The following is a 27,076-nucleotide window of genomic DNA, read 5'->3' as shown; positions in this document are numbered from 1 at the left end:
TCTCTCAGCTGATATAGACTCAGAAAAGTATTTATTTGGACTAATTGATCCATCAGCAACTGTTTGAGTGTTTCTTTTTTAAAATTACATGTTCTTCTTTCCAGTTTCATAAAAACTGTTTTAGAATCTTGCCAGCTATATCAACTTATTCTATTAAGTACCACAAACAAATGTCATGTAAAGTTAGCAAAAGAAAAACACTGAGTTAGCAGGCTTTTAAATTATACCAAGCTATAGTAGCATGTGTATACTCATGGGAAAGGACACACTCACATAAGACAGATTATGGTACTTGTAATGCTAATTTGCACATGGGATGGACATCACACACACACACAAATTAATGTGGCCCCAGTGTCCCAGAGAATACATCGAAGGTGCTGTGAGCCGGCTGCTCCACTTGCAGTTTTTATCACTTCTGAATTGCATTTTAATAGTACATTTTTCTTTTGTTCAGACATGAAAGAAAATTGGCTTTCTCAGGGGACTGGATAGCTGAGAAGACAAGGCTAGCAGTTTAGAGATTTGCCCATATATGCATAGAATTTAGTTAAGCCATTGCATTCATAATTCAATATGAATATTATGTCTGTAAAATTTATACACAAAATGGCAAAAAAATTATTGAGGAAAGTAGAAGATAAAGTCAATTATTGTATTTTTCCCTATAAAATTTCCTACATAGAGCTTTTGATTTTACAGTGGATCAGTTAATCTTTGTCTTTTTGGCAAATAAATACTCAGACTGATCTATGTTCTATCATGATTACAAACAAAAAAAATACATACACTGTGACACTTCAAGACACACCTAACAGTAAGTTCCATGTGTAGTTTAGCACAAACGTGTTCTGCATTCTGCTGCATATCCCCTCTAAGATCATTAGCTGGAATATGTGTCATACAACCTGGAATGTATGTCTGTGGCTGAATAAAAAAAACTAAATCAATTATGAATTTTTGAGGAAGAACATTGAACAATAAAAAAAATGTTGAAATGAAAAACATTAAAAATCCAATAGGTTATAACAGTATAAAGTAGTCTAAAGTAGAAACTTTCTTTTTTAATTTCTGTCTATAGTTCTGCTGTCAGAGCCAGGTGGGCAGATCCTTACAGCAATAGCAATCTAACCACAAGAAATGATCATATGCTTGCAAATTCAATGTCTGTTTAAAGCAAGTAAGAATTTTCATTACTCTATGTGAATAAGTAATTAAAAAGAACATTAAAACAATTTTTTGTGTTAAGTAGGGTAACCAAATTAATGGGAGTCATACAAAAGTCATTATACCCCCACAACCAATAATAATAGTAAAAAGCAATAGCACTGCAAAACAGTAATGGTATTGTGTTCTGTAGCTCTATATATACACCTGACACAGCTTTTCCCCAAATTAATGACAGTATGTGCTCTGAATGTGACAGAAGAGAGTGATGGAAGGAGGAGAAAATTAAATCCAGACAATGGTATGATGCCATTATCAACTGCACAAGTTTAGACTTCAATAGTTTTTCTCCACAAAAAGCTCACACTCAGGAATCTTACATTTGGGTTTCAGCTTTTCCTTGTGATTTAAGTGAAAATTCAAAAATTCTCAAATATTTTCAGTAAATGTTACAGAGACAGAAATACCAGGATCAAAGAAGAATTAAATTCTGTACTGATATTCTATCATGCTATAAAACATAGTATAAGCTGAGCCTTTCCAGAAGTTGATGATTTAAAGGGAGGTGAACTGTCCCTGAAGAAATAAATTTTAAAATCAAAAATTATTTCTTTTCATCCTCCACAAGTTTGAATGAGAGATATGCCAAAGAATGCATTCAAGACAGTTGGAACCAAAATGGGAATCTCAAGGCTCTACAACTAGCACTATTATACATATACAACCTGAGGGAGGACCAGGACCACAGCTGGCAGTGTCACTGGTAATGAAGGCCAGCTGCACAGTTGTCAGGACCACACTGTCTTGAACTTAACTAGCATAAAAAGACCTAGAAGCCTTGCCTTAGTAGCCAATCCTGGATTTGACAGCTGCTAGGGGTGTGTATTTAAATTTTGAAAGACACTCTAGATACTGGGTGTTAACAAAAATAAAAATTGCTTTCTCACTTCAGTTATCCTGTCCTGCATCTCCCTCGCTACTATTAATTTCATCTTTCTAATCCTTTTCCCCACATTTTTACCCCTTCATGATCTTTCTTCCTGCATTTCTCATCTACCATTTCTTCCCTCCATTCTGTCTCTTTTATTATAATATCTCTCACTATTGTGACAGGAGATGGAAGAGGCAGTTTAGATGTTGAAGGCTTTCCAACTGAATCCACCAAGACGATCGAAGCAGCAGTAGGTACTGGCCTCTAATGTCTATGGCAATGTGAAAGAAGCAAGCAGCAGCACAACAGGAAAGAGGATTTGTCAGGTCCATCATTTACTGCTGGGTGGCAGCATCCCAACGCTACCAACAGGACACAGTTCAGACGCATTCACTTTTTTCATGAATTTAAATGGCAGCAAAAAAAATCAGAGTGGTCCTTCAGCTCATTCTCTGGACCTGCCCAAGAGACAAAGTCCCAGCAGTCTAGCGGTGCAAGACTGTAATCCTGTTGCCAGAAATGCTTCAAACTTTACCCAGGCTTCAGAGACAGAACTGGCAGATCTACTGCCAGACTGCCATACATGCTGCACTACCAGGGCACACGAGGAAATACTAAAACCAGAAAACTAGAAGGAATACTCTGCTTACATGTTTTTTCAAACTTTCATACTATCTATGTGTTGTATATTTTTTAATTTAGTCATAAAAATACTACCAAAATCTTAACTCCAGATGTGTGAAACTGTAATTAAATTTTTGTGTAAAGTGGTTGTATGCAATAGCAATTCAATTCCTTGTTGTCTTGATCTAATTCAAATAAAACAGTTTTATCTCACTTTGAAGAAGACCATGAACAGTTAGCTCCAAACAAACTACGCTTTTCTATCAGAAAGCTGTGAATCCTTTATATGTTTTTTTCTTTAAGTAAAACATGAAATTAATGTTAAGCTTTCAAATTTGGGTTATACCTGAAGTAATTCCTTCATCAAACACAACAGTGTCTATCTTTTCACTCAGGGAACAAAGGAAGAAGCACAATGGTTTTCCATAGCAAAATAACTGCAGCAGGGCAGCCATTATCTAGTTCATAATGAGTGCATATTAAAATCAAAGTGTTATTTACAAAAACAAAGAATATTTTACTTAACATATTTAGTCAGATTACCTTTAGCACAGTATTTTTTCCATAAGGAACTTGTTTTGGTTGTATTATTACAAATATTGTCTACACTAATATACTAAACCCATACTTTTTCAAGAAACTATCAATCACTTTTATCCTAATGTCAGTAAATCTAAGAATCCTCTGGCCATTTTTGTTCAATCCCTGTCTGCGATAATGTAAAGCGGCAAAGAAAAGCACAGTCTAGTTCTTGTAGGAAGTAAAAGAGATCTCTTCTGCAGCAAATTCCAGAACTTCTTAATTATACACAGACTTATTATCTGCATCCCCAGTGTTATAAAGTACCAGAACTTCATTAGAAAAATTAAGATGGAAAAATGAAGGCGCTACTTTGTAAATTTCCAGTGGAAATTAGCTGGAAGAAGCAGAGGAATACTGGATCAAAAGAGGGTAATCATGCTTAACTGTGCCCTAGAGCACCCGCATGTATAATACGATTTGCACAGTAACTACCTCTCCTATTACTGCTTGTTTGGAGTATTCTGTGTTAATGGGGTTAGCTAATTTAGTATTTTAACTTAAAAAGACTCTGCTGATTAATAAATGTTGCACACTGTGCTAGTAATTAAAATAAATGGAAGAGTTACAAATAGAAGTTGAATTGTTAAGAAAACATTATCTGAAAATATATGATAATCCCTGTTTATCATAATACAATAATAGTCCGGAAAATATGCAAATTGCTGAAGTTGCAAAGCATATGAAAAACTAAGTATAATTTGAAAAAAGTTTTCAGATGTGTTATATTTGTATGACATAAAATGTAGTAGCCATTTTCACTGCAGTTGTCAAATACAGTAAAAGATCTTATAAATGTAGAAATTAAAAGATTTTTTACAATCTGAAAACTTAAAGTGACTTGCTTTTTAAATTTTATTACCATTAATACCAGGCAGCCCATAACACAGATGCTTTGCAAGTATAGGGCTCATTTAGATCTTTACCGTCTCTGTAAGTGTCCCTTTCATGCACAGGACTGTGTTGCACAGAAGTACCTAAACTGATTCTAAAGGAAAGCATTATCTTACTGAGAATAAGCCTATGAGGAGCTTGGTGCTGCAATGTTCACACAGCATGTGAGAGGCAGGGTGTGCAGACATTGCACTCTGCTGCACACAAGTGAACTGGCGTGTTCGGGACTAGCTTGGCTATCTACAGGTCAGTGCTGAGCACAGACATAGCCAGAAGATGACTTGCCTGATGTCACACCATAAGACTACAATAAATCAGGAAACCTCAGCCTTACACTGGTTGCTGGTTTACCCCTATTCTATCACCACATTGCAACTCATTCTGCTGTATGTTGACTTTACAAAGATGTTTCATAGTATACTTTGAAGCATGAGGCATATTACATGAGACAGATTTCAGCAAAGTTAATGAAAATAATTTACATTTTTGTTCTCTGGAAAACTAGGCCAGCATGCAGCTGCATGCAACTGAGTAAAGAACCTTTCATGCTTAGTGATCTAAATCTGCTGGATCCAGCAGTTGGTGTCTCAAACTAGACACTAGTTTATTAAGTGGCCATCCCAAAGGAGTGCAATTGTCATTCCTATCCAAGCGGAGGAGGAAATCACTTCATTTGTATGAAAAATAGCACAATAAGGCAGTAAGAGCTTCAATTACAAGAGAAAAGGAATCATTCTTATTAGGCTAGATTACCCAGTTGCTCTTTCATTACAAAATGGGAAATCCCAGCAGTTGCTTTAAGTAAGCACAATGTTCTCTCTTGCTTTCATTTGTATTGCTTCCACCTGCCACAAACTTTCCCACAGCTTTTTCAATTATTGCTATATTTTATCAGAACCAAAAACTTTCCTAGAGCTTGAAACACTTAGAGAAAACATATCACCACTTTAAAGAATGCTGATAATCAGAGGTGAGTGGGAATTCTGAATGTTGTTGGAAATTGCAGGTATACACCGACAATATTTCTGCCTTAAGAATCACACAATACTCACTCTGGAAATATACAGATCAAGGATTCAGTTTGTCATTTTATGCAAACACAAGCTTTCTCAACAAATGCCACACGCTTCCGCTGCTCATTCTCTCCTTATTTTCTAAAACAGAAGAATAATCAACATAGGAAGCACTACCAGGAAGAAATACAGTCCCAAAGTACACAATTACATAGAAAGAGACAGAAATTTGTCAATTCATAATAGACACTGCTGAGAAAAAACTACTGTAGAATCTGAGTAACCCTTTGCTGACTCTTCCCTGGGGACCAGCATCCCACACAGCAGCTGCAGCATTACTAGTGTGCGTTAGTCCTGATGATGACCTGCAACTCTGTCATCACCTTTTCAAGGTTACAGATGTGACCCCTGCATGGTTGGTTGAATACAAAGCACAAACGGAATGAACACAGCCTGAAAACATATAATACGCTATGCATTTAGTGTGCATGAAGCTAAGAATCATTGCTGTTAGGACATTGCTTCTACGCATTAAGGATGACACTAAATGCTTCCTTACCCATAAGGTAAATAAAGATCCCCGATCAATTAATATCTGTCAAAGTTGGAGACTCCAAATTTACACTGTACAAGGCCAAAGCTTCACAATTCACTCACTGAAGAGAGGTAGTGAAATATTTCTTACAAGATCTGACCTTCTGAAACTGTTGACACAGTGAAGACTGGGGTGAACCTCATCAAATAAAGACTGGGCAATATAGTCATGCCTATAAATGAAGGACATCATCTATCCTCACTTGGAATGCATCAGTCAAAATGTGTTCAGTAAAAAGAACAGTTAAAATGAGAGGTGGAACATTAATTATAACCTAGTGTTTTATGGTTTTGTTGCTTGTGGGTTTTGTTTTTTTTTTTTTTTTTTTTTTTTTTTTTTAATTTCACTGTCAGAAGCTAGAAACAAAAATTAAAAAAAAAAAAAAAGGCCCAGATTTAAGCTGAGATGTGAAAGTTATGTTGCTTCTCCCTCACCCCCAAAAATGAAAGAATAAAGAGAGGAGCAGAAAACTAAAGTACATTTTTACTTGTAACTTAACTCAGTTATGTATTTGGTATGAAAGGAATAAAAAGTACTATATTTCATTTTTGGCACCAAATATAAAAGATAACATTGCCTAAAGTGGAAAAGTAGCTGAACTAAGAGATTTTTGTTTTTTCTCCAAACTGTTTTTGAGTAGAATTTCCATTTAAAATCACTGTTAATATTAAATCAGGTGAAATGTGAAGAAAATTATCCACCAATAAAACCATAAAACCCAGACCATGCTACTGTAATTGATTCTGGTGTTCTTAAATCCCAGTCCTGAAGCTGACACATAGGAACATGAAGCTGATAGAAAAGCTTGAAATAGATCAAAGGTAGCAAAGCATCCTGTCCCAGTGAATCAGTGGATCACAGGCTGCTCATGAGGAAAAGTGATTCCTTTTTGGATTCCTTTCTGTCCTGAATTCTGGTATTAAAATGTCAAAGGATTGCCAAGAGCAGTGAATTCAAGGGAAAGCTGACAAAACATCAATTTTTTCGAGCTAACTACACAGTCAGAACAGGTGACTTAACAGGGTTTCATTATTGTTGGACAAAAGAGTTCCATCATGATAAGAATTGAAAATATTTTGGAAATAGCATTTAATCTTTTGGGATGGATTATGTCTGTGTTTGGAATTCTGTGGAAACAAACTGCCCTGTCTGACACTATTACAGATGCTATGGCTTAGAAAACCAAACTGCTTCAAAGATGATTACAGTTTTTGCATCATGTTCTAACATGTGCAACATATGCTCCCTTCCCTTCCAAGTGAGCTTTGGTAGTCTACTGGGAGAGAAAGCAAGTCTCATTGGCATGCAACACCATTTTTTCCTCCCATAGTCTGCAAGCTCCCTGAATATGAAGACTGAAACAGTATTAATTCCTTGGCAAGGTGCATGTGGCAAAACAGAATTTGCATTTGTTTTCTTATTTCCCATTAAGCCCATCTGTTGCATCACATATTATTATTATTATTATTACAAGCTCTTCTATAGATTCATAGATATGGATGGCACATGTCACACAATTACAAGATAAGGTCTCTGCCCTGAAGAGTTTATAATCTAAGGACACAGAATTTAGAAGTATCTACACAGAATGTTTGCTAGTAAGCTGTCAGATTTGACATTTCATTTTGTCAGGCATGAAAGGTTTCTGAAAGCAACAGAATAAAGAAAACAGTCTCATAACAATATAAGAAAAAACAAAGAACTTACTCATTGTCATGTATACTGTTTCTCCATTCCTCACTTTTCATTTCCTCTCTGGCCTTCTCTAGTGGTGAATTGATTGATGCTGCCACTCGCAAGGTTGGTTCCAAAGGCTTGTAGCGCTGCCGCAATACTTCAGTGGTATCGCGGAAAGGCCCCTGAAAGGTATACCTGTTTTATTGTGGGGTTACAGTTCTTTTCTTTCCTTCTTTTATTCATGACACATCACTGATGAAAGAGGACACAGAATGTCTGGGAAGTGTAGCAAGACTTTTCTTCTAAAATAATTAAAGCAGTTCATTTTGATAGAGAGTTACAGATAACACAAAGGTTGATAACATGCTCTAAAGCTCTGAAGAGAGAATGAGAAATGTGCACTCCGGATTCATTTAACTACTAATAAATATTTATTATTTTTTAAAAATACATTGTTAGAACTGATTAGGAAAACTTAGTTTTTCTTTAGAAAAAATATTGGTAAAATAAAATGTGATAGACAAGTATTAACTGCATTTAGATTCTGCTTAAGCAGAAAGGTTGACTTTTCCTTGTCATAGGATGAATAATGTTTTACCTTAAAGAACACGCTCTCCAATTTAACCATAAAGCAACCTGGAAAGGAACTTAATACATGACTTAAGATACAATTCTTGTAATAGAATTCAAACTAATGACTTTGATAATAAAGGTGTATAGTGCATTCTTGAAAAGCTTAATTCCACACAAATGAATGAAAGCTCATAATTCTTTCACAAGTCTATATATATACATGTATTTTTTTTCTAGAGTACATTGTTTAATAACTGATCATATCAGAGTCTAGCATTTAAGAACATAAAAAAATAGCAGTATGAAGTCCTTTCCTGCACTGTCAAAGTGACATATCCTATGACTTGCTTTCAGTACTAACTTACATGGAGTATAATTAGTGCCATATTATGCTCTGGAGTGGTTAGTGGCAACTCTAGATTTAGAAGTGTTGCTAATTAATTTTTATTTTATTTTCATCATTGTTGATCCTGCAATGAACTAGTGAAACCTTCTGAAACTATAAACAGACAAAGAATCCTAATCACGGCCTTTATTCTTAAAGATACCCTTCTTTAAATAGGTTATCACTAACAAGTCACAGCTGGAGTTACTGCAAGCACTGAGTGAAGACTGTGGGGCTAATAAAAAGAAATGATTCACGCCTCATTTATGTTCACTTATGTTTTACATTAATAGAAACCAATAATAGGAACCAGTTACCATAAAAGTCATGGACCGTAAATAACACAAATGGCAAATAAGTATCATCTAGTACTTTTCACAGCTGGACAGGAGGATTGCTATATTTGAAAGTAGTTAATGGATTTTTATTAGAACTTTACTTTTTAAAGGCACAGCATCATGGTTTGGAGATCTATTTAAAAGTCCTAGCAAGTGAGCATAATATTTGTACTTGCAAAATATCTTGCAGATATTTTCTTGCTTATATGTTCTAAGTCTGCATACAAAATGACATTTAATATGACCACAATAAGTCTTTAAAAACAGAATTAAAAGTGTTATCACCTGTGAGAGAATAATCAATACTAGAACAGGTCATTGATACTAGTAAGGAATGTTCTAGTAATACACAATCTGACACTCAAGTTATAAAAAAAGCTTAAAATTTATAATAAAAATTTAATATTTTGTATTGCAAGGTGTTTGAATGAAGTGGATATATGGAGCAAAGAAGAAAGAAATGTATATTGTCAAATAATATTAAGATAAATCTGTTTGCTTTTAGAAAATAGTCTTTCAGAATACTGTATTTCTTCTTCATTGTAAAATATTGACTCCTATTCCATCAGTGTAAGGGCCAAATCAGATATACAAGCAAGGATTTTTTTTCCATCTTTAATTTCTCAGACATTCTAACTCTTTCTCAATCCATAGCTCAAAGGAAATTAATAGAGTCCAACTCCTAATGGAAGGAGTGGTGAAAGAGTGTAACTAAGCAAAGGTTTCTTAAACAAGGCATTCTAATGAGAATGGGGTATATTAAGATAATTCTAAATATTCCCTGTAGATTTTTCCATTTTTCTGAATCACGTATTTGAAGAAACTTACCTAGCAATAGGCATCTAAGGAATATATGTAAGATGACAAGACCTCTAAAATATTTATTTACCCAGTTCCATTTTACAAGATCAACTTTAAGATTTGTGGAATCTGTGGTAGAATGGTGCTTACAAATGTTTTCAAATTGGCAGTGCCTGCAAGTGTTTTAGGCATCTGCTTTGAAATGGAAATCTTTCTGGGGATGTCAGGCTAGGAAAGGAAGGAAGGGAGTCAACCAACAGCTTTGATCCTGAAAGCAACTCACACAACTATATGTTCTATGTTTGGAATCTGTACTGACTAGTGAAAATCTTCTCACTACCAATTGGTCTGCCAAACAAAAGTGAGCAGATTGGCATTCTTACTACTTTACCATAAAATCAGAAACTCATAATAGAAAATATGATCTACATGAAATCATATGTTCTCCACTGCTCCCATTCCAGAACAGCTAACAGCATGCAAAAAAATCCCATAAAAATGGTGGTGTGCTTTCTGCTATTAATGCCATTTAATGAACAGATGAATAATTTTAGCATTATTTATGTTTCCATCAAACTGTACTTCTAGTTAACTCAGTAATAAAAAAGATAGATCTAACTGATGTAGAAGCATCATTAAAACTTTTCTTTTGAATATACTTACACACACAGAGCTTATCTATAAAATGCTAAATACCCATTTCACTCATAGACAGCTGAAAGATAGTTAATTTTTGTTCTTTTAAATACATGTAATTGACATTCTCATATAAAATATCCAACACTATGGGCAATACAAATTTTAAATACCTGAAAAAACAGTGGAGTAACAAGTGACTCACAGTGGGCCAGATACATATTAGAAAAAGAAGCTTGGTGCCAAAAAGTGTTATCACAGAGAACTAGGACACAACTATACCTAGTAATTAAATTCCTTATTGTCACACCAGACAACTTTCAGGATGATGTGTTCTGATGGGTTTTCATTTCCAGCTGTTTCATCAGCTCAAACCAGTGTCCTTTTCTTAGACATACAACCCTAAATTGTCAAAGTGTTGTGCAGGGATTTAGCCGTGTGACTCCCATTAACATCAATAAGAGTCGCGCAGCTAAATCCACGCGCTGTGCTTTGAAAATTTACCCCACAGTGTACATCCCAGGGTGCTGAAAGGATTAAAGTATTATATAGTAAATTCCCTCTTTGAGGTGCAGAAAATAAACAGAACTCTTCTGGTTTGTTCTAAAAGGCTATCTGTGCACAACTGCTGTGCATGCATCTGAACTTAGAAAGGTCTATAAAATATTCCAAATCCAAACAGAAGCTTGTAAGATACTTTGTATACAGTAAAGCGGTTTTGCAAGAGCAACTTAACAATGGAAATCCTCTGAGTTTCCCCTTTGTTAAAAGCACAATTTCTGTACCATGTACACTAGGCAAAATCTTCCCCTCTAACCCGAGAGACAGTGCATTCAGTCACATCCCACTGAAGGACTGTCATAGCCCCTTTGGTCCCAGAAGGTAGAGTTACAATGTCATATTTATCTCAACTCCAAACTCCTGATTACAGAAACTGTTTGTTGGCTCACACTTTGTCTCGATTCTAACATCAGTTCATTTGATGAGGAAGCTCAAGCAGTCAAAGTAGGGAGAACAAAAGGAGGGAAGGACAAAGGTGATCTGTCCTGAAGCTGATCCTTATTGCCATAAGCAGTGTGGATCCATGCGTGGCATACCTCTTCTTCTCCAGAGGTATCCTAGCAAGCCTGCATCTTTTTCTCGTGCTCTAATGCAATTGCCTTTGCCTTCATGTCCCACCACTGATATAGACTTGTCTTGCTACGGACAAGTCAGTCATGAAGTAAAGGTGAGAAAAGCCTCTTCTGTGTGGGTTAGCCAATGCCCACAGCTGTCCCCACTGAAGAACACTGTGGATGCAATCAATAAGGCACAGGCAAATTGTGGCAGATAGCATGTGTACACATTGTTTGAACTCAGCAGTAGTTCAAATTTAAGACTGTGTTCAGATCACCTCTACCAAGAGCTAGAATAGTATAGCGAAAATAACCTTTCAATTCAGAGGAGTAAAATACCAATAAAGATATTTTATACACTGCTTGTTGATCAATATTGTTGTTTCATTTCTGCAGCTAAATGATAGCTTCAGTGAAAGCTACTGAGAAGGACTCCTTTAGAAGCATTCTCCTTCTAAGCAAAACATGGCTGAGAAAATTTAAATATAGGATGTAGTATAAAAAGAAAAAAAAAGTGTAAGAGGTTCTGAAGACATTGCGGTCATTCAAAGTCAAACCAGCACAGAAAATATATATGTGAGGTAAGTAGAAGGTTCAGTATATTGGGCAAACTGAAAAATTCTTTAGAATAGAGGGAAAGACAGAATACTTCTATCCCAAAAGTAACTGTATCAAGCATTTACTGGCAAAAGCTACATGTCATTGTATTGTCATCAAATGAGGAACATAAAGGTCTCAAAAGTCTGTCCGCTATATGTATTGGGTATATTCCTGGCAGGTTTTGATATCAAGGTGGCAAAATCTGTTTTGCCATCTTGTGGGATGTTCACTCTGTTGCATTATCTCAGAACTGTCCATTATTTTATAGAAGATAAAAGAAAGCTATCTGCAACATATGTTGACATCAACAAATTAAAATTGAGACCATGACAGTTAAGAATGTGAGCCAGACAACTTGGCTGTGATGCAGAACATAATGTAGAAATTTTTGAAATTAAAGCTGACACACAGCTACTGGATACAAAAGAGCAGGAACTATTCTATACTGAGAAGATGTCTCTTGGTCTTCATCAGGAAAACAATTGCAAAAAGAGGAAAAAGTCATCACAGCTGTTTAATTTGTCGTGTTAACGTTCATTTTGCCTATTTTTTAAAAAATTTAAAAATGGAAATTAAGACTTCTATCTCTAATGAATCATAATATCATCATTCAATTATATCAGGTCTTCCCACTGAAATATCAGAAATTACTTTTTTTTTTCCCAAAGGAAAAAGTAAAAAGAGTCATTTCTGTGTTTTTACATACCACCAAGGTTTCTTTTTCTTTAAGACAAATCTGTTTCAAAGACTATATCCTGAATGCAAGTACTAAATTTATATAAAAAAAACAAATCCACAAAAGGGATTTTTTGACTCAGTGATCCAACTTGAGATATTCTATGATAATCTATGGTACAAGATATGAACAAAAGCTGCCTCAGAGACACTGAAAAATGTTACCTGAGGTTTCTGTCTGACAATAGGTGGTAGAGGCTGTGCTGTGGAGAAAGTTGGAGGCCTTTTACAAGTTGGCCAGTCATACAGCTCATAGTCAAAGGGACTCTTCGTTTGCTGATGTCTGTGGCTCAATGGCTTTGACTTCCGTAGCAGCAGTTCCATTGGATCTGGGGATTTTCTGAATGGTGAATTGTAGATGCCTGCAATCTGAGCAGAAGATGGGGTTACCTTTGACTTCAACTAATTTAGAAGTCATTCTTGCATTTATTCTATAAATCAAACCAATTTAAAAAGCCTATATAATATACAGTTCTACACAAAGTTTCTGATGACTACTGACATGGGATAGATCTATAGTTTAAATGTAGCTCTGAGTATTGCCTTACAGTAACAAAGTGGTTTAAATAGGATTATGTAATGTATAATCTGGGGGCAACTTTCATTGTATGGAAGAAAGATCTTCCTGTATCTCAAACCCGTGTTTTCTTTAAGTCACATTCAATCTTCCACCTTCCACAGCAGTAGTAAGTCAATTTTCTCTTTAAAAAATATTTTAAATGTACAAATTTGTATCTAGTTTTAAAGGCAAACTATTATGGTTGTTTTGAAATTTAAAGTTTAATTTAGATTCCAATTTAAATTGCTATACACAACAGGAACAAAAATATATTACCTATTATTTCCAAATATTTAAAGAGTAAAATATATGTTTATGCAAGGGAACATAACCCTTGTGCCTTTAAACTCTGTGCTAACTGACTCACCATGTGGACTAAGTGGCAACTGCAGCATTTTTAAAAGTAAAACTGAGTGATTAGTTAAGGTAAAATACAAGAAAATACAAAAGTCAGTAACTGCTTTTTTCCAACAAAATATTTGCATTAAATTATTTTATCTATTCAAATGTATTGTTTTAATAGTATAAAACTTGTGTAAAACAAAAAGTTAAAATAAAAATTTCTGAATTGTGAATTAAACTGAAAGATTCATTCTTCACTGAATTTGGTTATTTCATTTTTTCAGGATACATCATTAATTGCATCACTAGTGTTATCTAATATAACAGTTACTAATATAAAGCATACATTTCAAATTCTGAACTAGTAATCTACATCACTGACAATCTGTGAATATCTGGCAAATCAAAATTATGTGACAGGCTGTTTCCAAGTCATTCCTATAAATGTAGGGATTTCATCAGTTGTATATAAACAATTATCAGATAGACATATGTGAGTTTGCTGAATTAATTATGAACTGTTAAACATGAGAATTCCTATACCATATTGCACAAAGCCACTAAATCTCCATCAAATATGTTTAAATGCACCTGGCAAAAATTAATTTAAAGATACTGAGTTTCTTTAAGGACAATTATATTTTCTACAACAGTGTACTCAGAGTATTCTTAAGACTTTCAAAGTAGATTTGCTCAGTTAAAACGATTGTCCTTTCCTTTTATCATAATTTTGATTGCTAAGAAGTATTCTATAAAAATAGTAGGAAAATAAATCAGTTTTTTGATGCAGGGAAAGGTAAGAAAAAGAGTAAATGTTTAAAAGCTTGCATTTCTCCTTTGGAACACTACTGAGGACCCATGAGAAAACTAAGTAGAGCATCAGCCTCCTCATAAAGTATTAATCTCTTGGGTCTGAGAGGACTGAACACTCCCCAATTAGCTCTAATGCATTTTTCATTAACATATCCTACTGGGAAGTTCCTATTTCTTGTGTCAAAACAGTTAAGTAAGGCCCATATAAAACTTACTGTTTAATGGACAAAAATATTCAGATATGGTAGCTTATTCAAAATATTGTTGGGCTATTAAAATTTTTATGAAACATATTCTCCAACTCTGTAAGTGATCTGTCCCTAATGACAATTTATTTTGGCCCTCTGTTATGCGTTCCCCGCTTAGTGCAAACCCTATAAACTATTCCACTACACTATCAGTCTAAATGTGTAATGGGAAAGAGGACATGGATAGAGATAAGTGGTATAAACACAGTATGCCAAACAACCACTGGTCGTTTCTTCAGCTCTTCAGGATGTCAGACTAAAATGTTGGGGATCCATGGTTCAAAACAACAGGCAAGCAGAAACACTGGAGTGAATGTGAAAGTGCAGGTCCATCTGCATGATCTATAAAATCCAGCTGCATATTAAAAGTTTGGTTCTGCTAGTCTGACTCTTACTCACATAAACATCTCATCAAGTTACCCATTCTCCTAATGCTGTTATTATTTTTGTAGTATTTCATACACTGTCCTATTGCAATTTTCTTATCAGCCCATTTCATTTTTTCTTGCGAACACTGGGTGTCCTGTAAGTGCTGCATAAACACAAGCTCCATATGTTGTCTTGGGCTTTATTGCACTGTTCCACAAGCATTGAATGCATTTACACCATATACTTGTTACACAAGTTCTCTCAAATATAAAATGTCACAGTCAAGGGCTTCCATACAACTTAGATTCCATGCTGGAGATACACAAACAATCTCTATGCCATGGTCATTATGGCTCTTCGCTCATTAGTCTTACCATGGCCATCAGATCTGCCTACATTCAGATCAATGAATTTTTGTCTTCACTCTGTTGATGACAGTAAAATAGAAAACTGATTGTCTGTAACTGTTGTATCCTACCTAAGGTGGCGACTGTGCTCTAGCCATGCCATGAATCTGCAGAGGTTCCCAGCTAGTGGGAGAGATACTGCTCTCTCGCAGCAAGTCTGTGAAACACATTATTTTACAGAAAACTATAATGTCATTGAAAATGTAACCATTTTCCAGAAGAAAAACATCTCCAAGTGCATCACTAAGAATCAGGATGATCTGGAATAAACCACTATGGCATAATAATGACTCTCTGAATTTGTCAGGCATGGATTTGTTCATCGGTAGAAAATCCTGCTTACAGCTTTATCTGCCCAAAATTTACACCCTTTTTAAGCCTTTTCTTAAAAAAAAAAAATAAAAAAAAGCTGAAGAGCAAGTTGGTTATGATTTAATTTTTTTTTTTTTTAATTAGATTATTTAAATAGACATAGCACAGGTTTGGGATTGGGTTTTTGTTTCCCCTAAGTGGAAAAATACAACATCTTTAGTAATTTAAAGATTTTTTCCTCTGATGAATTACAGGCAAGAATAACTTTAAAGTGATGTGCTGTCTGGGCTCTAAGAAATGGCACTGCTCCTGTTAGACATACTTAAAGCAAGTATAAATGGCTCCATGAGTATAATGACTTTCTGAAACTGCATTTTGCAATCTATATTGAGATACTACGTATATTCTACTTGACATTTCTTTGTTTAAATGTTTGGCAGTAGAAAAATCTATAGTTCATAAAGGGTTCAAACACCATGAAATGCTACTGAGTATCTCAAGGTGCACAAACAGGATTGGCTTTTAGTACCTTTATCTAAACCAAAATTACCCATAATAACTGTGGGAATCCATTGGTTCAGTGACTTTTGAATTATTGCTGCAAATGTATCTAAACAAAAAGCCATCTTTTGTTGGTGGTTTTTTTTTTTTTACATATTATTAGGTTAAACATACACAGATAGTGTACCAACTATGAAAATGGATTTGGAGTTTTAGTGAGGCCAGTTGGAAACTTTAAAAGTTGTTGACTCTTCCGCAGTTGAAACTCTTTGTAATATCTGGGTCAAAATTGATTATGAAGTGCATTTTTAAATAATATTTTTTTCAATAAATCCTTGTTAATTACTTTACTTTTTAATTATATATGTTCAAGTATTCAACCAGATAGATAGCAGAGCAATCAGCAGAGTTAGTATCCAGACGGATAAAATTAATACTAATTTACTCTAAATTTCCCAAGGTATGAGGTAAGATTTTAGGCCTAGATTTTAAATTGGCAAAGTTTGGTAGAAAAGACAAGGGGATGAGTTTGATTCTATTTTCCAGTTCAGACCGATCTCTGACAAAATTGCTTCCATTCATTTTTAAATATATCTGCAAATTGAGCCTTACTTTTGTAATTTCTTGCACATGTGATATGCACTGATGAATACCCTATTCACTCTATCCTCTGTAGGGAGCTGGCAGTCTGCAGAAATCTAAGAATCTAGAGGATCAAAGCCTTTGGTACATAATAAATTTGCATATCTTCTTGAGACCAGTATAATGCATTAAAAGCGTTACTTCATCTTTTCCCTACTTTATACAATATTCTCTCAACTACAAAACTACCGGATTTAATACTGTTTTTTCAGTGGCAGAAGAGTATCTGTCTTGAGATATTACCTCACACTTTGATTTCAATATTATCCCCACCTTTAGTTTATAAGAAAATATGTGACCCTCCAAAATATTATGATAGGTTAGAAACAATACCTCGTCTGCAGGAAGAATGACACATTTTTCTGTATCCATGTTCTTCACAACTAAGGGGCTCTGTCAAAGACAGATTTTTGGGACTTTATTTCACAGAATCATGAAATCACAGAATCATCTAGGTTGGAAAAGACCTTGAAGATCATCTAGTCCAACCATTAACCTAACATTGACAGTTCCCAACTACACCATATCCCTAAGCACTAGGGATTTCCAGGAACAATTTTCTAAAGTGACAAACACTATGGGGAAATATGTGCTAACTGTTAAAAAACCTACAGCTGTACAACTGAGTTATTTGCAGTACTGTCATACTATCTTCCACCTCAATAACACCAAAGAAATCTCAGGAGAGGACTCTGCTAATAGCTTCTTACTGACCTCCTTGCATCAGGCCCTTCTGGTGAATGGTAGCCCAGTGGTGAATATGGCAAATGAGGTGTGAAAGTACAGATATTTTTTTTAAGACTCAGGGAAAAAAAAAAAAAAAAAAAAAAAAAAAAAAGAGAGAGAAATGAGTTATACAATAGATATATTTTTCCCCTAGAATTCTCTGCCTCAGACCTTCCATCATGGAAACCCAAGCATGACCTGGAATATTAATTGTGTCAGGTCAAGCATACTGGCAAATGTACCATTTGTTACCCAGTCATCCTTAGCATTACATTAATATTTTGAATCATTTTGCATTTCTAACACTCTATCATTTAGTTTCCTCCCAATCATTTTCTTAGATTTATAATTAATGGTGGCATATAAAACAAGAAAAAAATCGTAAGAAAACAAATACTAATTTAATGAACTTTAGCAATGAATATATGTGTTGTGGGTTTTGTTGTTGGTTGGTTGTTTTTTTTTTTTTTAATTCTGTATTGCTTCCACCTCTAATCCTACGTTTAGTCTATGTTGCAGAATATCCATTTTGTCTTTTCCTGTTTAACATTTCTATATGGTAAGAAAGACTTAACTGGTTTTGGTGGTTGTTTTGTTGGTTTTTTTTTTTCCAGAATACAACAAAAAGATTATTAAGGAGCTTGCCCTGAAAGTTTAACTATGAAGGAAGGAAGAAAGGAAAGAAAAAGGTGCAGGTAGAAATGGAAAGAAAAGGCTGTGCTGATAATGCTGGATAGTTCCTCAGAAAAGATTGGTGATCCCAAGTCATATAATAAAATGTGAACACTTTTAGATGCTGCAATTTTATTTATGAATGAATTATTTTTATTCTTATTTCTAACTTCTTGACTGAGCTTTTAAAGTCTACATATAAAATTCCAAACAAAATATTCCCTAATGATACAGTGTAGCTACTGCACTGCAAATAATTACTCACACGCAAAATTAAAAATCAATGAAGTTGAGCTGAAGATAAAATGTAAGCATGAAGTCAATAGAAAGTGTATCTTTATATATTTAGAATATTTTTTACTGTAATTTAATGAAACAATAACAAAGGTATGATCTTTTTAAATTACTTTTCCATATCAACTCTGAAAGTCTGAAATAATCAACATATAACAATATAACTGTTTCATTTAATGTCATTTAATCTTGAAAATCATAGCTTTGAGGAAGGAAGGTTTTTCAAGTGATTGTCACAATAAGAACCTAAATAAAGTCCTACTTTCTCTTTCTGGTCTTTTAATGAGATGCTAAACAAGAAGGAAAAGACTTCAACAAAATAGGGAACTGAAAATCCTTTTTTGCTCCATTGTAATTTGTAAAAAACTAAACAAGCTGAGAGGAGAGGTAAGATATCTTTAAAAGCCATAAAAGTAAAAGCATGAAGGAGAGCTGTGAATGAAATATTTGCTAGAGATGGGATTGCTGAATCAACACTGACCAGTGCACTTCATCATAATTATCAGGACATACTACTGCCAGGGGATTTATAAAAATCCCACTCAGCAAATAATTGCCCTGCTGTTAGGAGATAGTCGGAGTGTTAACACACTGTCACAGTCCAGCGTTTAGTAAGATATTCAACATTCAATTACTCTTGCTGAGAACTAAAAGGAAACATGATCATTTCTCAGCTACTGCAGTTATGCTTCCACATGAATTCCAGTGAACAATCTTGTTAATCCCCAGATATAGTTTCTCTAGGAGGTAAAAGAAATACCTTAAAACATTAATGATTCACAAGGAAAAAACATGTTTATATGATGCTGCAACCATGTCTGTAAAAGAAAAGGTATTTAAAACTTAAATAACTACCTTACTATAGGCTGTCAAAATATTCCATATGTAGAGAAAATAAAAGGATAATATTTTTACTATGAAATTTATTGGGGAAGAAGCCATCTATAAAAATTCTGTAAATGCTGTTCTAGCAACAAGTATAATAAAACTGTGTCCATTAACTCAAATTTGAAACATAAAAATATTTAAACCACATTAGAATACATTCTACTAGGAATAATCTGTGTTTTTTTAACTACTATGAACACATTTTTATATTAAAAATTAAGAAATAGAGTGTAAACTTTATTTGGATATCGGAAAAATATTGTAGTGTGGTTCAACATTCCAATGGGACATAACATTTCCTTACCATGGATACAATGGGAAAAATGTCACCCCGTTTTATAAACATAAATTCAGTTCTCATTGAGCTAATGCTACTCCTTAGACCTGATCCTGTAATCCTTATAAAAATATACTCTCAGGAATCTCATCTAAATAAGAATTGGAGCACCTAGCCTGTTATTGTACCTAAGGTATTTTAGCTTTGTTTGAGACACTGCTTTTATGCAGAGACTGAAGAATTCATAAATGAGTGATGAGTAGCATATATTCTTTCAAGTGGGATTAATTACCTGTCTTCTGCTTAATATATATTCTGTTTAAACAGAATAATAGAAGCATTAATTATTGTTATTCTGCTTTCAGATTATAAAGCCTGGTTCAGTCCTTTTCATCTGTGAAATGTTTGCTTGATATCAAAATAACAGTGCAATCACATTTTAAATGCACTTTTATAAGTAAACCAGGCTTCAATTTTATGGACTATACAATGAGGTGTTAAGGAAACATTCAAGTCCGGTATTCTGGCCACAGACCATAAAATCAACCTCTGAACCTGCACAGGCGCTAAGTTCAACTGCAGGAAACAAAACTGTAATTGAGTCTCCAAACAGGTACCAACTGCTTGGGTATTTAGGCAACAAGACAAAAGAGAAACAAACTCTTAGTATAATGCATGGATCATTTTGGCAAAATATCCAAACCAGTTCAGCAAATGCAAAGACATCCCAAAAATGTATCCACCTTTCATTGATTCTCTCTCTGACTGAGGCTTACTCTGTCAAATCTAATTCTTACACAAGCTCTACACTCATCACTTGACTAGATCAGGGATAATAACTTGAATGAGCAAGTGATGGCATGGGAAACAATACTTCTTATGATGAAGACACTAACCAGAGACATAGCATTCAAAGTTCTCTTACTGAATTCTCATTTGACTTCTAACTGAATCCAAAACAAGCAGAAAAAAAATCTTTTAACTTGCTTAATGACTTTATTTTAAAAATTGGGATGGGAAATTCCATTACTGTTACCATTTTTTTCTTTAAGTAGTTCTGGGATGAGTATGGGAACATATACAAATTCTAGGAATCTCTGTAAACCAACCTGTTTCTATGACCACCCTGTATAAATGGGAATTAAAGAACTTAGTCTGAAGAATAATCTCTGAAGGTGATTTTGTTCTTCCATGTCTCAGTAAATGCATGTGAACACACAGACACTATTTCCTTACTTCACAGGGTTATTTTGAAGCCAACATTATTTATGCTTTTGAGAAGTTTTCAGACCCTTAAAACAATTATTTAAATGTGTGATATCATTTACAACTTTGAAATTAAAATTCAATATACTGCCATTGTCACAACGGAAAAGATTAGCTTTGTGAAAAAACCTCAACTCAAAATTCACTCCTTTTCTCACTGGATTGAGAAAAATCCTTGGATCCATTTAGTACCTTTGAATCTGTAACACCAGAATTTACCTACAAAAATGTATCAGAAGAGAGAAGCAGCTCTTCCTAACAGATAGAGATGGAAATCATGTGGAAATTTCCCTGGTTGATAAAATAACTGCTAAATAGAGAATTCATTCACTTCTCCAAAAATACCTATGTGCAACTAAACAATGTAACATTTTGTGACTTTTCATTGTTTCTTGCATCTGTTGCATTGTGCTCACATGTGAATCTTCCCTCACAGACATATATTCTGACAGATTTATTAAACAATTTTCTGTAGTAAACCTATAGGATTAGACAATGACTAAAAACTGGCAGTATGTTTAACAAAGCAGTCCCCAATGAGACCAATAAACAATGAGGTGAAGGTTTAATGAACGGTCATAGTACTGTATACAGGAAAGAAAAGAAGAAGGAATAGAATCATGTTAGTCAGATTCATAAAGGTAGTCAGAAATAACTAGAAAAGAGTGATGTAACACGAAAAAAGATGATGAAGATTTTATTAAAAAATTGTTGAAACAGAAAAACTGGAAGTAAATAAAACAATAGACGAAGATATACAGTTTTCATCCTGCCCACTGCAGGACAGACACAATTCCCAAATTAACAGCATATATTAGATACTAAACAAAAGCACTGAAGATTGAATAATCTGTGTGAGTTAATGAAAGGACTTGACCATTATACTATTCACTTGCCTAAGAGCTGAAAAACAAAAGAATTGGTGTGTACATCACTCATCTTGAAGTCTCATTAAAGCAAGGATACCATCAGTGCCACTTCTTAATCAACAGGAAGGTTTGCTGTTGAGAAATGTACAGTATTTTATCTTCATGACTTCTCCCATGCCATTCCTAACCTTCCTCTTCTTATGCACTTATCTCTTATTTAGCATGTACTTCTTCTGATATAATAGTTTCAAAAATTACCATACATCACATCAAACTTGTACAAACACCAGATGGACTACTACACATCAACCAAATTTATGCCAGTAACAATTTCAGGAATGTCAGTGGAGCTCTACTCTGTGCAAGTGTGTGTGAATGTGGCTCTGTGTGCGAGCTATTTAGTTGATATTTGCAATACATTGTAATTTCCTTGCAATATAGATTCTTTCTTAAATGTGTGTACCACATCATACACAAAGCCAGCATTCAATATATAACTCACTGTTATCAGTTTTCTGACCCTGCAGTAATCCAACCCTTTTGCCACCCCAATTGACAGTAATACACAAAATGTGGTCATGTTTTTCTAAGATCTCAGCATGTACACTTTTGATAGATCACACAGCTTGTCCTTTAAACTCTGCCATTAATCCTACCCACAGGAGTTGAGCGAGAAGTTTGTTGTCTAGAAAAAATCCACACAGATAGATGTTATGCAATTCAGATGCTGAAAAAGACAGTTTAAGTACAGGGACCTTCTAGCTAGTGGATTTTTCAATGACTGATGCTAGATGCAGAGATGCTAAATGCTGTAATACATAGTAGATACAGATGCCACTAAGCTATAATAACATATGCTTAGTATGAGTGACATGGCTAGTAACAAGCTATTTAGAAGAAGCTCTGAGAAATATTGCCATGTCTACATGGATGTGCCTTTAAAAAATGAGCACACATAGGAACAAACACAAAACAGCACTCAAACTTTACATCCTATTGTGTGGTAAACTCTGCCTAATGACAGATGATTTTTCAGTGTAAACTTTAGCATTTCTTTGCACAGTTATACAGTTATCAAACAAAATTAAATTATTTTATAATAAGAAGCCTTTAGGAAAAATAGTTTGCAGTACTGTCACAGAACATGACTAGAATTTTTTTTTTTTTTTTCTATTTTTAAGTTCATTCACTCACTATCTTTAAAAAATAGGATGAGAATTTCCTGTTTTCTGGGAAGTGTGGCAAAGGGAGAAATCATTGATTTCTGTTGGAAGCACTTTCACTTACCATTTCTGCTAGAATGAGACTTACGAGAAGTGAATGGGAAGGAAGTACTGTTCACTGACACTGGGGAGAAATACATCTGAAATGGTGCATAGCCATCTGTTTCTTATAGGAGGCAGGTTATGGTGTCAGCAGATAGCACTCCTCCATCCTTTTCCCATTGCTCCCTAACCTACAGCTACCCTTTTCTGGACATGAAGATCACCACACTTGCCATCTTAGTTTTGGCTTTGATTGTACTTGCCCTCTCTAGGAAGACAGCCACCCCTTCTCAGAGAAAAAGAAAGTCTGATTGAAAAGGATATGATCAAAACTGGAAAATCTACAGAAGTTATAAACTTTGTCACTAAATGGTTTTGCCAGAGTGTGCACCAGATGGATTCTGGAGGTATACATTAGTTTCCAGCACCTGCCTTCTTTTTATAGCCCCATGATATTGTGTTGAGTAGCAGAATTACAGTCCTGAGTGTTCCCAGGATGGGTAATCCCAAAGGTCAAGAGCTGGACTCAAATTCTAAGAGAACTAAAGGTTTTTGAGTGTGTGTGAAAATCACTTAAAGGTCATTTTTGGAATTCAGACCTAGTGGAACTAACTTTATAGTCATAAACATTTTTCTTTGCTCATGCACAATGTCTTCCAGAATCACAAACAGCTCAGTTACTGGCTGCTTTCAGTTACCTTACTTTGTCCTTCTTTTTGACAGAGACATTAAGCAACATTAACTGAGATTCCTTTCAAGTGAACTGAGATTGTGTGTATAGTGCCCCATGAGGCACAAGAGTTGAATGATTTTCCTATAGCGAATACCTGTGAATAGACTGATATATCTGGCTTCCAATGTGGAAGTGAATGCATGAAGAAGGCTTGCTGATCAAACATGCCTATCACAAGTACTGTAAGAAGGGTTTCATGTAAATTGAGAATCCTCTGGAAATGGTATTTTATAAAAACAGAACACTGTAGCATGAAGTGCTTTATATACTTATGCTATTTAAATGTAGCTGCAAGCCTGCCTGAGAGCTAGGAAAGCTCACTCTCTCCTCTTTAATTTAAATAGGATTTTTTTATGGTACAAGCTTTGGAAAGTACTCAGAAATATCTGACTTCTTGGCAGAGAAGTAATGAGTGGATATTAAACACCCACGGATAGGTGGGGATGTTCAGTGATTGGGGCACCTACATTAAAAAAAAATTAACCATTTTAGGTCATCTTCAGGAAGTATTAGCACTTACAATGAATGATAATTTCATCCTCTGAATGTTTTAGAGACAGGATAATAAAATTACAACAGTAAAGAGGGAGGAAATAAAATGTAAAAGGTAAGAGCTAATTCATTCTTCATGCTAGCTCAGTCCTTGGCCTTTCCTGAACAGACACTGCCAATAGTAACAAATTATGTATAATCATTTTGTGATGTGGACTGTTCACTCGGGACCAAGCTCAAATGACCAAACTTGCAGCCTTGTCTCTTAAACTGTGGATCTGAAGATCAAAGGCCAGAGCTTTATCCGCCGAGTCCTCACCTTTATAAGAATAAAACTGCCAGGTGTCCAGAGACAGAGTGGGTGTCAGACAGTGTCATTTTAGACCAATTGTTTTTCAAGTTCTTACAGGACAGCACATTAGGTTAGAAGCATATTAATCAGTTGTGTCTTCTGAATATTCATTAGCCTGCTCCAGGAAGGATTTTGTGGCTTTTTTTTCCTCCTCACTTAGAACATTTACACCTGATATAAGTGAAGTAACTTCAAGAAAATTAACTCCTGATTTCCAATAGTGTAAAAAGGGGACACACAGAGTCAGTGTAATGTTTATGAATTGCCATCTCTGTTGATAGGAAAAAGGTAGTAAAAATATACCTTAGCATTGAATAGAATTTAAATTTTAAATATTTTACTCTATGAACTGACAAACATAAAATAATAACTGATAACAACTGATAAAAATGATATAATTTTGAGTTCTACAGTAACTACAGAAAATCAGAATTAAACTGGTCTAAAAAACAATAGCAGAAAAGTAACCTTGGGGCATGTTTTTGCTACATTTATACACAAAAGCCCTAATCCAGAGTCCACAGAGGTTTGCTAAATGACTCCCATTAACCTACAGAGGAATTGCTTATGGAGTATGGGTGTTACACACAAAGAGTAAGAATAGAAAAACTCAGTTCTTGTGGCTGAAATTAGAACTTTTCACCATTGACTCACTTGATGCTAACATTTCCTTACTCCTCACAGAACATTATTCTTAAGGTGGTTTGGGTTTTTTTTAATTATTTTCTAGAGTACTAAACTATTAAAGAGCTACCGTCTCACATTTATGTCTCTCTGGAAAGGCTTATCTCAGTTAACGACTAGTTCCATTAAAAATACTTCCTTAGTTTATGAGACCAGCTATTATATCCCTACAAGTAATCCCTTTCAATGTATTAGTTCAGTGGGAATAAACACAAACAAATACCAGCCACATGTCTAAACATATTAGCCTTGACTGAACAGATAGTGACACACTGGAACCAGCACTGAAAACTGAAGGAACTATTGCAACCCAAAAAGATAACTAATGTATTGTTACTGGCAGTTATTAAAAGAAATGTCATAGATTTTGTAACTTTTACAACAAACCGGGCCTATTATTACACATGGGCTTTGTTCTTCTCTTGCAGCTCTAAATTACCTAGGAGCTTATGAGCAGTATCTGTTAACAAACTGCCAAAGGATGTCAGGAGAAATTGTTACCCTGTTAAAGAGAGCTGAAAAGTGGCAGACTTTACGGTTGCTTGGAGTGGAAGAGGCAATCCACAGAACCTTGCCAAATTGTGAAGAAAGAATAAGGCAATTTGCAGTTGCATATTCTCCTGTGACAGAATACCAGAGACAGTATATGCTGTGAAATGAGCATGCTGTAAAACAATACTGAAAGGAAATGAGAGAACTTGGTCTTCCAAGGAAGCACAATTTGAGAGCTAGCATTGTGGGTCTAGATTTCTTCTCACACTCTAAGTTTTTCCTTCTCTGAGTATTAAGAGAGGCAGGAATTGGAGGAATACAGAGGCAAAAAGTAAACATCATAATAATCCAAAAATGGAAAGCTCTACAACAAAAAACTACAAGTCCTTCACTACCAATTGCTGGGAAGTGGGAGAGTATTCTTGGCATGTTATTATATTGTCCCATTGCCCCGTTTTATTTCTCTTCGCTAGGCCCATGATGTTGGCCACTGTTATAGGATGCCGGGCCAGAGGAGCCTTCAGTCTGACTCAGTCGCATCTTCTAACTGATCAGGGCCCAACAGAAACGAGATTCTGTACAAAAATCAAGAGTATGCATACACATACAACTGCATGATTAATTTGTCTCAAGGTCTCAATAGTTAAAGCATTCAGATAGAACAGAAGATCCCACAGAACGGAGGACTGATATTAACTCGTCTAATCTCAGCATGATTTATCACAGAGCAGGAACTCCAGGTTTGGAAATGAGGATGGGACTGAGTCCACCAATCAGAGCAACAATAAATTTAAGTGATGCATGTGTAATATCATGTTCTCAATAACTCCAAATACACTTTGTAATTGTGTGAAAAAACTCTTACGCTTTCGTAGGCATTGTATCACAAAGAACTTTGGCTTTCTGGACTACTTGTACATTCATTTTCTCTGACAAAAATGTAAATGTGGTTTGTCTGTTTAGAAACAGAAGAAAGTTGGAAAAAAATAATTTAAATTCTTCTTTACCTCACCCAGTACTGTTTGCTATATAGAGAGTAAAGGGAAAAGATCTGTTGTTCTGCTGATTCTCCAATTCTTTTCTCAGTGACAGGGGAAACTGTAATAGCAAAATGCTTTTTCAGCTGTGGCACTCTGAAGACTGTTTCCATAGGACTGTTTTCCCAATCTCAATGACTTTACAAGACACTCATTACTCTTCTCCTTCCATC

The 27,076-nt window shown here is 34.9% G+C and overlaps 1 protein-coding gene across 1 annotated transcript in view; it reads right to left on the bottom strand.

The window, feature by feature from the left end:
* Positions 1–27,076, bottom strand: part of SPATA17 (spermatogenesis associated 17) — a gene marked incomplete at its 5' end in the record, with an annotated part of 89,964 nt that overhangs the window by 23,511 nt on the left and 39,377 nt on the right. The window contains 2 exons of the mRNA XM_026844634.1: positions 7,511–7,662; positions 12,829–13,032. Coding sequence (XP_026700435.1) covers positions 7,511–7,662; positions 12,829–13,032 — 356 coding nt within the window. The remainder of the gene's footprint in view (positions 1–7,510; positions 7,663–12,828; positions 13,033–27,076) is intronic.

This window comes from Athene cunicularia (genome assembly GCF_003259725.1).
Source record: "Athene cunicularia isolate RWA chromosome 3 unlocalized genomic scaffold, athCun1 chr3_part1, whole genome shotgun sequence".
NCBI lineage: Eukaryota > Metazoa > Chordata > Aves > Strigiformes > Strigidae > Athene > Athene cunicularia.
The sequence above is the reverse complement of the archived record's forward strand: the minus strand, read 5'-3'. Positions and strand labels throughout refer to the sequence as shown.